This window comes from Equus quagga, chromosome 8 (assembly GCF_021613505.1).
Source record: "Equus quagga isolate Etosha38 chromosome 8, UCLA_HA_Equagga_1.0, whole genome shotgun sequence".
Classification (NCBI taxonomy): Eukaryota; Metazoa; Chordata; class Mammalia; order Perissodactyla; family Equidae; genus Equus; species Equus quagga.
In genome coordinates, this window is record NC_060274.1 from 70,392,053 (window position 1) to 70,405,108 (window position 13,056).

The 13,056-nt window shown below is 38.4% G+C and overlaps 1 protein-coding gene across 1 annotated transcript in view; it reads left to right on the forward strand.

The window, feature by feature from the left end:
• The window catches only part of SCIN (scinderin), a 69,921-nt gene that overhangs the window by 33,835 nt on the left and 23,030 nt on the right, over positions 1–13,056 (forward strand). Inside the window, exons 5-8 of the mRNA XM_046670709.1 lie at positions 7,965–8,057; positions 10,293–10,425; positions 10,840–10,928; positions 11,755–11,970. Coding sequence (XP_046526665.1) covers positions 7,965–8,057; positions 10,293–10,425; positions 10,840–10,928; positions 11,755–11,970 — 531 coding nt within the window. The remainder of the gene's footprint in view (positions 1–7,964; positions 8,058–10,292; positions 10,426–10,839; positions 10,929–11,754; positions 11,971–13,056) is intronic.

The window sequence follows — 13,056 nt, forward strand, 5'->3', positions numbered from 1 at the left end:
CTGTAATTGTGGAAAAACTTCAAAGAAGGGAAGACGTTATTACGTCTTATTTTTCCTTCTCAGTAATATCAGCTCTTCCCTTGCTGATTGCTCAGGAGACTATTCTCAAAGGTTTTTCTGAAGAGGCCTACATAGATCTGTATTCAATTGGTAGTTTTAGACTTAACATAGAAGACTTTGACAAGGGTACACTATCAAGACATATAGCTACTTAATGACATCAATAGATCAAGACGTGAACAAATAATAATTAAGTGCAAATCCACAGGGAGGTGTATGGCAGGAAGTTCAAAATGGTGAAATCATCATACAAAGAATCAGAGCAGTGACGTGCAGGGGCATATCAAGCAGAGAGAATGACCCTTTGACCAGGGCAAGGTTTCACTCTACATATGTAAGGGCGAAGAGAGGATGCAGGTTCTAACTTTCATTGAGTTCTCACTATGCGCCAGGTATAGTGACAATCGCCTCACATACATTATTTCACTTAATCATCATGATAATTGTGAATGGTATTAATTATTGTACCATTTAAAATGTGGAAACAAGGTCACAGCGTCACTTAATAGTGGGTTCAGATTCAGATTCTCAGATTGCCTTATCTGCCAGATGAAGGAATTGTCAAAAAGACAAGGAGGAGGATGCTCATTGTGAAGCACAGAAATTAGGAAGCCCAAAGGCGAACGATGGAAGTGTCCATTCAAGAACCTATCAGGTAGAGATGTCCAAATGGGTTTGAGATCTTGTGAAAAAAAGTTTAATGATCTCCAGAAAAGGCGGATGGCCTAAAATCTTTACCTGAGGTTTGCCCTGGGACAGCTTCCAGACCACCAGACCATGATAATTAGTCCACAGGAAAAGTTCCCTGAAAAGCTAATGTGAATGTCAGAAATGCTTGCTGGCCCCATCCTGATGGTTGAGATGGATGAGCCAGGCTAACAAAGCTGGTGCCACTGAACACTTGAATCGCATCACCAAACCAGGTCCAGAGGGCTTTTAAAATACACAATGATGGGGCTTCAGTCAGCATATCTGGGGCTCGGATCCAGACTTCAGCATTCTTTATCACAATTCCTAAGATGATTCTAATATGCAGCCAGTGAAAACAACTGCTCTAGTTTAATAAGTTGGCATTCTGGCTTATATATCTTAATAACTTGTGAGTAGCTTTCCATGGTATAATAACTTATGAGTTAACTTTCTTGTGAGTTGGGCCCTCTAAATCTGGTCTCTAAGCTGTTGATGTTACAGTGACACTGAGGATCAGACCTGCATCGCGGTGAGTTCCCCAAAGCCATGGCATTCCCTGAGTCCTGTAGTGCTACACTGTCAACAGCAGCATCCGTGAGATGCAGGTGGCTAAGTTCTGATTTAAATCAATTAAAATTAAATAAAATTTAAAATTCACTTACTTTGTCACACCATAGCCATGGTGCTCAATAGCCACAGGTAGCTAGGACTACCATTTTGGACAGCATAGATATGAAATATTTCAGTTACGGAAAACCCTGTTGGATGGCCCTGGCCCAGATAATTAAATAGCCAAACCTCGCTTGCAGACAATCAATTCACTTTATCCTTTTATCCAAACCTGTATTTCACATGCTTTCCCTCATCTAAAATATCTTTACCCACTATTTGATATATTAAATTTCCCTTTGTTTGATAGATCAATAAAGAGATAAAGGTATTTCAGAGGCAAGGAAGCAAATCACTGAGAGAGAATGGGAGGGCAAATGTTGCAACCTCATATCCAAATAAGGTGGAGCCAGCTAAACGAGGTCGTAGAACTCCTCAGAATTGCCTGTTATTTTATATCTCTGTGTATCTTCCCTATTATCAAATATTTGTTGTACCTAAGGCATTAAGTGCCTTGAAGCAAGTAAAACACCATAACAACAAGGCTATACTTCACTTTTACAATGAATTCCTATTCACCATATGCTTGCATCCTATTGATTTTTTTTTCCCACTTAGGGAAAGGAAATAAGACGCTAGAATTATGAGTGATTAAAATGTTAGCTCTCGGAACCTGAGAGTTTACTCTGTTTTTAGTGAAAGTAGAAGCAGAGCCATTCACACTGAAGTGATTAAGATAAGAAGAATTCCGTGTCTCACTTCTTGATGGAGCACTGCAATAGTTGTTAGGACTGGGGTTTACATCCTTGCTTTACTTTTTATAAGACTTGGGCCAAAGACAAAACTCCTAACATCTCTCAGCCTCATTTTCCTAATCTGTCATGCTGAGATCAGAATCGAGAAGCACATAGCCTGTCTGTTCAATGCTTTTAGGACTTGACGCCAACTTAGAATATTTTTATCCGAAGTGATCTGGAGTTTTGAGTTATGTATTGTCCTTCTTCCAGGTCATATATTATCCCTTCTCTTCCTGTTATTCACTCCAAATACTTACTGTACGGTGTCCAAACATCTTGACTTTTCTGTAGAAAGTTAAAGGAAGGAAAGTGCATGTTAAGTGAGGAAGATTGTAAATGTTGGAATTTCATATCCAGAATAGGTGGAGCTGGCTAAAAATTTCAAAGTAAATAAAGACAGATGCAGATGTGAAAAATAAGTAAGAATTATGAGGATATAGCCAAGTTTTTCCTACTGCCTGGTCCTTCTTTCTAAAAAAAGCCAAATTTGCACATAGGCCTACTTATGTATTAAGAGAAAAAGTCACAATGGGTCATATAGAAAAAGCACAACAAGACACTGAGGATGATCTTGACACAGGTCACGAGAACTTAGAAGTTCTTTTATTTTAGTTTAGTTTTTGTGAGGAAGATTGGCCCTGAGCTAACATCTGTTGCCAATCTTCCTCCTTTTGCTTGAGGAAGATTGTTGCTGAGCTAACATCTGTGCCAATCCTCCTCTCTTTCATGTGGGATGCTGCCACAGTGTGGCTTGACGAGTGGTGCTAGGTCTGTGCCCAGGATCTGAACCCATGAACCCTGGGCCACTGAAGCAGAGTGCGTTAACTTAACCACTACACCACCGGGCCAGCACCTAGAAGTTCTGAAGCTAGAGGATTATGATTCTAAAGCTAGCTTGTTTATTTGCTGTAATAATTTAATATAAGTTCCTTCTGATATTTTTTCTTTGAACTCCTATCGAAGGCAAAGAGTGGGCAGCAGAAAAGAAGATCTATTCAGGCAGAGAATGAAATCATATACCCACAGATTTCCAGTCCCATCCCTGTTGGGCATTTAGGTGGTTTGTATTTTTTGATATTATAAAATGCTATGATGAACATTCATTGCTAATTCTTTGCATATATTTTAATTATTCCCTTAGAATAATCTACTAGAATAGAATTATTAGATTAAATAATTGGCATGCTTTTAAAGTTTCTGTTACCTGCTATTAATCACTTTTGAGAGTTTTCCTTCTCTCAAGAGTGCCTGGTAGAGTACTGAATCTTTCCCGACACTCGATATTGTCAGTTTTCTCCTAACCTTTGACAATTTTATGGGTAAGGAAGTATTATTGTTTTATTTTACATTCATTCATAGCTCTCATGTTTGTTGAATACCATTATATCTTTTTTTTTGAGGGCTCTTTGCTCACACAACCCTCTGATATGATGAGAGAACTTTCCTCTCTCAGCCTTTAATGCCCATAGCATAGGCAGAACCAGCAAGAAAGGGGAGTAGAAAGAGAGGACTTAGAAAAAGATGAAAACAGAACTTTGTGGAGAGGAAGGCAGAACCCTGTGACCATGGAGAATAGAATGCCGCACGTGCGTTTGCTAGTATTGTTCTAATCAGAATGGGAGAGCTAAAAGTGGTCCTATTCAGTCTGCTGTGAAACGTCTTCTGCTTTATCTCCAGAGACAAGGCCTGAACAATTAAGTTAAGACCTTTTAAAGTACCTACAATAGGCAGCCCAGCAGGTTCGTTAAGAACACACTCTGGAGTCACAGTTCAAATCCTGACTTTGTCACTAACTAGCTACATGACCTTGAGCAAGTTACTTAGTCTGTTTCTTAGAGTTTCATAGAGTTTTTACAAAGATAAAATGACAATAAATGTAAAGTGTTTAGAGTGGTACTTAGTGATATGTAAGCGTCTGTTAAATAAAATTTTTAAAGTGCCTGCCATGGCTTGTAATGGCACTTGAAAAGTGTTAGCCGAAACCTTTAATACATAATGAAAGGCAATAAATATATAAACAAGTTCCAATACATGTGCTTTAGACAAGAGACGTACTAGATGTTAAAGGGTAGTTTTCAAAGAAGTAAAATCTTGGATCTCATACAAATATAAAATAACCCATGTCAAAGATTTTATTTACATCATTCATTAATAAGAGAACTAATAGGATATTATAACTAGTTAAAGAAGAATCCAAAGAACAGACGAATGTATGGGCAATCATGTTGAAATGAACTTGCTAATAAATGCGAAGCTGGCCTCTTCCACGGACAGAAATTAGTTTCATCTCCACCAGACAAAATTGCTCTGCATCTCTGTAGGCAAAGCATTTGCTGCCATCAGTCTTGTACTGAATTAGAAAATTACTCAAAGAAAAGGAAAGGTACAGCCCTCTGTGGCATCCGATCACCAGAAGGGTCCCCTGGGCACCATCTATGGAGAGAACTTTTTTGTCCATTTCAAAGACTTGCCTGGTTTCCCTTGATTTAGGGAAATATGCAACCAATAATTCTAAAAGTTACTGAAAAGTTACAGTAAAGGGAACTGTGCCAGAATCTCTGCCTCGACACTTAGCAGCTCTGTGAAACCATCACTTCACCTCTTTGAGCCTCCGTGACCTTTCTGTAAAATGTTGATAACAGTGTCTAGTTCATGGGAGCTCTCATAAGGATGAAATGAGACGTGTCTGGAGCTCCTGATACAGAGTGTGACTCATAATAGACATTCAATAAGCCATAACTATTACTGTGCTAATTATAATTAGCGGAACCAACCAAAGAATAATTGCTCAGTTTTGCTTCTACCATAGCCAGTGAGCCTAGGTAGAAGTTACATAGAGCGTTGGATAAAGCCCTGGGGAAGGAAAGTACATGGCTCCCACAGGGACACTGAAAACATCAGCCTGGTTAGAGAAGGCCACTGGGTGGAGAATGGTGAGAAATAATTCAGGGTAGGTGACCTCCAGCCTCTGGAGGGGCTCTGAAACCCAGACAGAGGAGTTTTGGCTCTGTCCAGAAAGCTTCCAACTCAGAATCATCTGGTGTGCAGATTCCTGGGCTTTGTCCCAGACGTATGGACTTAAGAGCTGGCAGATGGCAATCTGTGTTTTATCAAATCACCCAGATGTTGCTTGAGGACATTGAACTTTCAGAACTACTGCTGTAGATGTAACATGTAAATCTTTATCTTTTAGAGTCATGTTCTTGAAGTATGGGAGTAAAGTGAAATAAGGGGCCTTCCTTATTTGTGTACAGGATACCTTTCTGGATGAAAAGATGATGTGAGACTGAAGGAAAGAGGGAATTGACAGCAAGCTGTAACCCATGACTACATTGGTGAGGGCCTTCACTAAGGTGGGAATAAAGGAATAGACAGGAATCAATGACTCAAAACATTGTCATAAAAAAATAGAATTTAATGACTAAGTGGGTAGGAGATTCAAAGTGCAGGACAGGAAGTATTTAAGACTGACCAGGGCGGGCCTGGTGGCCAAGTGGTTCAGTTCACGCCCTCCACTTCAGTGGCCCAGGGTTTCACTGGTTTGGATCCTGGGCGCGGACATGGCACCACTCATCAGGCCATGCTGAGGTGGCGTCCCACATAGCACAACCAGAGGCACTCACAACTGGAATATATAACTATGTACTGGGGGGCTTTGGGGAGAAGAAGAAGGGGGAAAAAAAAGATTGGCAACAGATGTTAGCTCAGGTGCCAAACTTTAAAAAAAAACCAAAGCTGACCACATGATTTTAAGTCTGGTGAAGAGGAGAATAGAGTCTATTCACTGAAGCAAATGGAGAATTGAGAATGGTCAGTTTTGTGGATGGATAAGCTCGATTTGAAGCGTGTTAGAGAATGATGATAGTTCTAAGTGGAAACTTACAGAAAATAATTGAAGGAAAAGGGAGCAGGTCTTGGCTAGAACGATAGATGAAATTTTTATGGACCATCCTCAGATATGGCTTTTCTGTTTCCCTTCCTCTTTAAATTGTCAAAATATATGTGATTTCACACACAAAGGATTACATGAGCTGAATGCTAATCGCTTGAGAACCCTAACATGATTGTTTTAAATTAAGGCATTATTGTACCTGTAGAGAAAAAGAAAAGCTATATTTACAGTTTATTTCAAAGATCAAAATGTATGGCATAGTTGAGAAAGGGAACATATTTAATTATTTTTTTTCTTTCTAGGCAGGATATAAAGTTCTTAAGGGTTGGATAAGGTGATTGAAAACTCATTTGTATACCCCAGTGAGGAATCTGGTAATGCTTAGTTGTTGGACTGAATTTTAAAATGGTCCTTAGAGAAACTTGACAATATACAGCATCTTTCTACTGCTGGAGTTAAGTCTGTTTCTGGTAAATCCCTGAATTCAATTCCCAGCTATGCTACAGTCCTTTGAGAGGCTAATTTAGGTCCTTAGCTAATATGGGAATTGTTGCCTGAAAATTGCAAGTTAGAGCGTGCCCCAAATCTCAGACTCAGCCCCTGGGAGACTTCCCAGTGTTAGATATGTCCTTAACCCAAACTGTTGATGCCAAACTACTGTCTTTGTTGGAATAGAACTGCAAAACAGTCTATGAAGAGACCTTTCACTGCTCTTATAAAACATACCTACTTCTACCAGAGTAAATATGTTTTTTAAAAAAAAGCTTTTGATTGCAAGTGTTTTGATTTTTGTCTTGATCCTACGTTTAGCAAAATAGAAAAACTATATTAGAATCTTTTACTATGTACAGTGATTAAAACATTGTTTATCATTGTGTAAACAAAAAGATGGGCATGTTCCCAGAGAAAATAAGGTCTTTACTGTATTCCTAGACTCAAGGCTGTGCCCATATTCATGCAAGGATTAGAATTTATATACATTTTTATTGTTGGTTGGTATTCACAGAATGTATTTTCACACTATATATTGGGAGGAATGTTGAATATAAAACACATTATGCAAGGAATTTCATAGTATATCAAACATTTGTTGAATCTAACTGAATACTTTCTTTACATGTTCTAAACTTGAATTTATAACTATGTTATAAAAGTCACATTGTTTACCATAAGTTTATATTTTATTCCTGTCCTTAACATCCTATGCTATTTATGTCAATTAATTTAATTAAAGTGCTTTATATAAACATAGTTTTTTATTTTAATGTACAGAAGTTCAAGGCAGTTTTAGATGTACTTTCTACTAAATACTTAACTTTTGGATTGTATCATACATGCAAAGAATAAATGTATTCATTTGACATATACTTATTGAGCGTCTCCTACACCCTAGGCACTCTTCTAAGGGCCAAGGATACAGGAGAAAACAAAGCATGGTATGGTCATCAAAAACTTGCACTGTACCCTGCCTATAATATGTCAATAATGACGACGGTGCCCTACATTCAAATAGTAATGTTGCTTTGTAATAATAAATTAATTAAACCTATAGATTGCTTCTAGAAGCAGAAGTCACAGAAGAAATTCTGTTGCAGAACTAAACTTAGAACTCATATTTTAACTAATTCTTGCTAGTTTTCAATAATATGGACACCTAGGGATTTTACTTTCTCGGACGTTCATATCACCAGCAGACTAAGTGTTTATTTACTTAATGCTGTTGGTTGATTTGACCCATGGGGAAAGGCCAATGTAGTATGACTGATGAGAAATGTTTGAGACTGGTCATTTTAATTGCAAATATTTTATGATCTATGTCTTTAGAAATGTGAGATGGTTTTCTTTTTTTCTTTTTTTAATTCTGCATTGTTTAATGAGAGGTCTTTATCTTTTATCTGTTGTTCCCTTTTTATCAGGTTTTAGGGAAAAAGCCAGTGCTTAGAGATGGAGGTGATGATGATGACACTGTAGCAGACATAACTAACAGGAAAATGGCTAAACTCTACATGGTGAGTTCCCTGTCACTGAGTTCTGTCGTTTATACTGGACTGGATGCAGCTGGGGGGGCCTGTATCGGGAGGGACTCTCTTTGCCACGGTTGGTAATTCTCCTCATTTGACCTCAAAGAGAAATGTGTAGATAGAATCTGTTCTTTGCTCTAGTATATTTATTAAAATTCCTTTTTGTATTACATTTTCTTATTTTTATTAAAAACAGCAAGTAAGTGAACTTATTAGTATGACTTAGAGTTACATATTATTGCTGTACTAGTTTGCCATGATATATTTCTATGTATTACATTCAATAAAATGTTTACTTCATGGAGTAAAAATACTTTGCAAGCTTTTTCTTCTAAAATCTTGATAAACTAAAAAATCTTCACCTCATCTAAAATATCCTGTTTAGCCATAATGAAGGCTTTCTTTCTTATAGGAGGGCAAGGCTGTCGAATCAAACAGCTGGAAGGAAGCAGGATCAACACAGCCCTGTCCTGCGCATTGGCAGACTTAGTTCCATGTCAGCTCTGTGGTGAAGGATGGGCTGGGTGACCTTGGGCAAGACATGGCCCTTCTAGGTCTTAGGTTTCTTATCTGAAACAAACAAAAAAAAGAGATTACATTAGATTACTCAGGTTCCTTCCAACTCCATGATGTTATGATTTTATTGCTGGCGAGGGTGACAAAAGTCACAAACTCTACCAGTTGAGGACACTACTCCAATGGGATCCTTCAAGCATTCCCTCGTCTTGTGATTTTCTAAGCACATGATTTGGAGCAGACCATCATCTCCTTGCAGAATTGAGCAGTTTTCTCGTCTGTTACAGGAAGGAGTTATATTTACTGTTCTTAAAGGGACCATCTAGCTCATAAACTCTGTGATTTTAAATGAAGATCAAGTTACTCACTTGTGTAGCATAACTTCCTTTTAGTAAAAGGGAAGAGGATTCTTTTCTTCCTAGATAGCAAAAGAAAATGTGCTTACCACGTCTGCTAAATACTGATAATTTTAATATAAGCCATGCAGAAATTGTTATCTAAAGACTTCATGGCTGCTTATTTTTTTCATTACTGTTTCTAAAACCCATTTTCAACAGCTTAACAAATATCTTTTATGTGGCATCATCAGATAAAATTGTTCTTCCTCTTGGACGGCGTGATGGACTGAAAACATATTGTAAAATGTGAACATGTTTATTCTGAATCATTGCTCTCTCTAGTGGATCTTTAATGTACTGCATATATCTAAAGTCTAAAGCCGATTTGAAAATACTTTAATTTGGGATTGCTGAACAAAACTTTGGGAAGCAGAGTCAGCTAGGGCAATTTCTAGAAACAGAGAATTCAGGCCTACCACAGTGCTGCAAAACTCCACCACTGATCTAGGGAGGGCCCTGGAATCTACATATTTAACAAGCCCCCGGTGACTACCTTGCAGCCTACAAGCTGGCCTTTGAAAACCAGTGAATTCTAACCTGGGCAATATTACTTCCAATTTTGTAAGACCACCTCCAACTTTTAAAAAAAATGTTCTGTAGTCATTTCAAAACTTCAAGAATCTAGGCACCTATATTGGAAAAAAATCTATGAGCATAAACTGTGATGCATCAATGCCTTCCGTAGCCCACTGCCTGGCATACAGCACGCACTCAATAAATGGTGAATGAATGAGTGTTTAAGCTTCAGCTTTTTGTGTGTGTACAATGAGTGTAAGATTATTACCTATTTGAAAAGGTTGCTGTAAAAATTCAAACAAATAATCATATAAAATTCATTGCGTGGTGCCTAGTACATATGAGCATCTCAACGCACCTTAGCCATTATTATTCTCAGTATTATTGTCTAATGCTTTTAGAAACAGTGTCAAAACTTAACTTTTTATAGTAGTTCTGAGCTAACATCAGTGCCAATCCTCCTCTATTTTGTATATGAGACGCCGCCACAGCGTGGCTTGACAAGTAGTGTATAGGTCCGTGCCCAGGATCCAAACCAGTGAACCCTAGGCCACCAAAGCAGAGTGCATGAACTTAACCACTATGCCACCAGGCCAGTGCCCAGGCTCGTGGATTTTGTTTGTTTTCTTTGAAACAGCTTTATTGAGATACAATTTACATACCGTGAAGTTCGCCCATTTAAAGTGTACAGTTCAATGGTTTTTATTACATTTACAGAGTTGTGCAACCGTCACATAATCTGATTTTAGCACATTTTTCTCATCCCCAAATGAGCTCATGGTTTTTATGTTAGGTTTCAGATGCCAGTGGATCCATGAGTGTGACCGTGGTGGCAGAAGAAAACCCCTTCTCCATGGCAATGCTGCTTTCTGAAGAATGCTTTATTTTGGACCATGGTGCTGCAAAACAAATTTTTGTGTGGAAAGGTAAGAGATGCCATTGACGTTGTTGCTGCTCTTCAGAGTTAGAGATACTTTTTCAGAAAGGTACAGAAAACATCTTTTCTGATTAAAAAAAAAACCTGCCTTTCTGAGACTTGATCTGTAAATTGCTCATATAAAATGCAGACATCAAACTCATATTTTCTCCCTATCAGCATCAGTTGCCAGGGATGGTGGTCTTAAAGAAAGCATTTGGAGGAATATAAAAAGAATCTTTTTTGTATATTTAGCATTCATTAGGATATTGTTAAATATATTCAGTGTACTAGGACGTTTTTGCCATTCCCTCAGTGTTATATTTAAATTATAATTATGTTTATTTTTGGTGCACAAGTATTTCTTAATTATATAATATCTTCCCTCTCTGAAATTCTCTCTTTAATTTATCTTGCATTTTAGGTAAAGATGCTAATCCCCAGGAGAGAAAGGCTGCAATGAAGACAGCTGAAGAATTCCTAAGGCAAATGAATTATTCCACCAATACCCAAGTATGTATGGAAATGAACGGGCTAGGAAAAAAAGAGAAAGAGAAATACAGGAACTCATGACATTTCCACAAAACTCGTGAAACAATTTGGTTCAAAGTAACACGTGCATGTGAAGTCGTTCTTTCCTTACGTGTGTGCCATGTTTTGTCGTATGTCCCTGGAACTCTGTCTGTGTTTAGGATGGAATTTTGCAGAAACTGGAAATCAGACCTTCCCTGGAGCTGATGATAAGAATAAGAGCCCACCACTTCCTCCACAGCCTTTAAGTCAAGATCATCAACCATGGCTGAATTCACTGGGAGCACTTATCAGTTATTCCTTAGGACAAGTTGTGCAGACGTGGACTAATACCCAGATAGTATTTGGCTTCATCAAGATCAACTTAGCCACTGGCTAGTTACCCTTCCTTCTGAATCTCTCAGCCTCATCTTTTCTCTCATTTTTATGTCCTGGTGCAAGTAACACAATGAGATCATTTCTTCCAGGTCACAGACTTCTTGTGAACCTAATGTGGACGACCGTCAAACTTGTTTGATTGCAACGCTAACACGCAAAAGAACTTTATTCTTACCTCAAACGTCCAAATCCAGTAGCAATTACTTTAGTTGTGAGAAAAAGCAGAGTTGGACTATCTTAGTTTCATATTTGATAACCTTTCCTTTTGCATTCATTTAAGGATCCCAGCTTCTAAGTTTATGTCACTTATCATAGAAACCAGAACAATCTTTTTGAATTTCCTTCGTTTTTTCTCCACTACTAGATTAATGTTTTTCCTCAATCTCTTATTTCCTGTTTATTATTATTGTTATTATTTTTTAAATTTCAGATTCAAGTTCTTCCAGAAGGAGGTGAAACACCAATCTTCAAACAGTTCTTTAAGGACTGGAGAGACAAAGATCAGAGTGATGGCTTTGGGAAAGTGTATGTCACAGAGAAGGTGGCTCGAATAGAACAGATTCCATTTGATGCCTCAAAATTACACAGTTCTCCGCAAATGGCAGCCCAGCACAATATGGTGGATGATGGTTCTGGCAAAGTGGAGGTATTTACCTGTTTTCGTTCATTCGTTTTGTTGTTTTGTTTTTGTGGGGTTTTTTTGCTGAGATAGATTCTCCTTGAGGAAACATCTGTGCCAATTGCTAGTCTTCCTCTATTTTGTACATGGGTTGCTGCCACAGCATGGCTGCTGCTGACTGGTGTAGGTCCATGCCAAGAACAGAACCTGGGCTGCTGAAGCAGAGTGTGCCGAACTTAAACACTAGGCTGTGTAGCCAGTCCCCAGTTTGTTTTTATCAAGTCCATTTATGCCAGGATGTGTGGAAATATAACTTCAGAAAAATAGGAACTTTGTAAAATGTGAATTTTACTTATTACTAAAGATGGTCCAAGACTGTACTTCAAATCAGGGAATTTAAAGCTGGAAGAGATGTTGTCTGAGGTTCAGTCCTATTTTACAGTGTGTATACTGAGAGTCCAAGAAGTTAGGTGATATGTGCAAGATCACCCCTAATTATCACCTTAGAGACCTGACGTGGAACCAAGCCATCTTGTTTCCTGATCCAGAACTGCTCCTGCTCTCGGAACTGGGGTTGTCCAGTGAGGGTGTATTGCTCTGATTACCAGCTATCATCAGACTGTCCTTCCCTCACACCTTAGAGGCATTCACAAAACCAAATTGGGCATGTGTTATGTGCTAAAATCACAGATTAGAACATTTGAAATGAGTTTGTTGATTATTCCCTTTTTTTGACAAAAATTGCTAAAACAAACCCCTCTAATAATTCTCCCTAATTCAAATCTCTTCATACTCAATCCGCCCATGAGTCATCTAACTTTAATGAGAACTGAGTGATGTCACTTCCTGTTCTAAAATATCTTAATAGCTCTCCACAATCTTCCTGAGAACATCCATCTTCAGCTAGGCCTACAAGGCGTTCCATGATTTGATCCTTGCTCTCCTCACGGCCTCACCTTCCACTGCCTTGAGGGCTCTTCCCCTCCACCTTCTGGCTAACATTCCCACTCCTCCTTTATAACTCAGTTATGTCGCAAGCTGCCTCTCTTCTGAGAAGCCTCCCCTCTGCATTGAAATGGCTTTTCTCTATGTTCAAACCATAAGTAATATTCT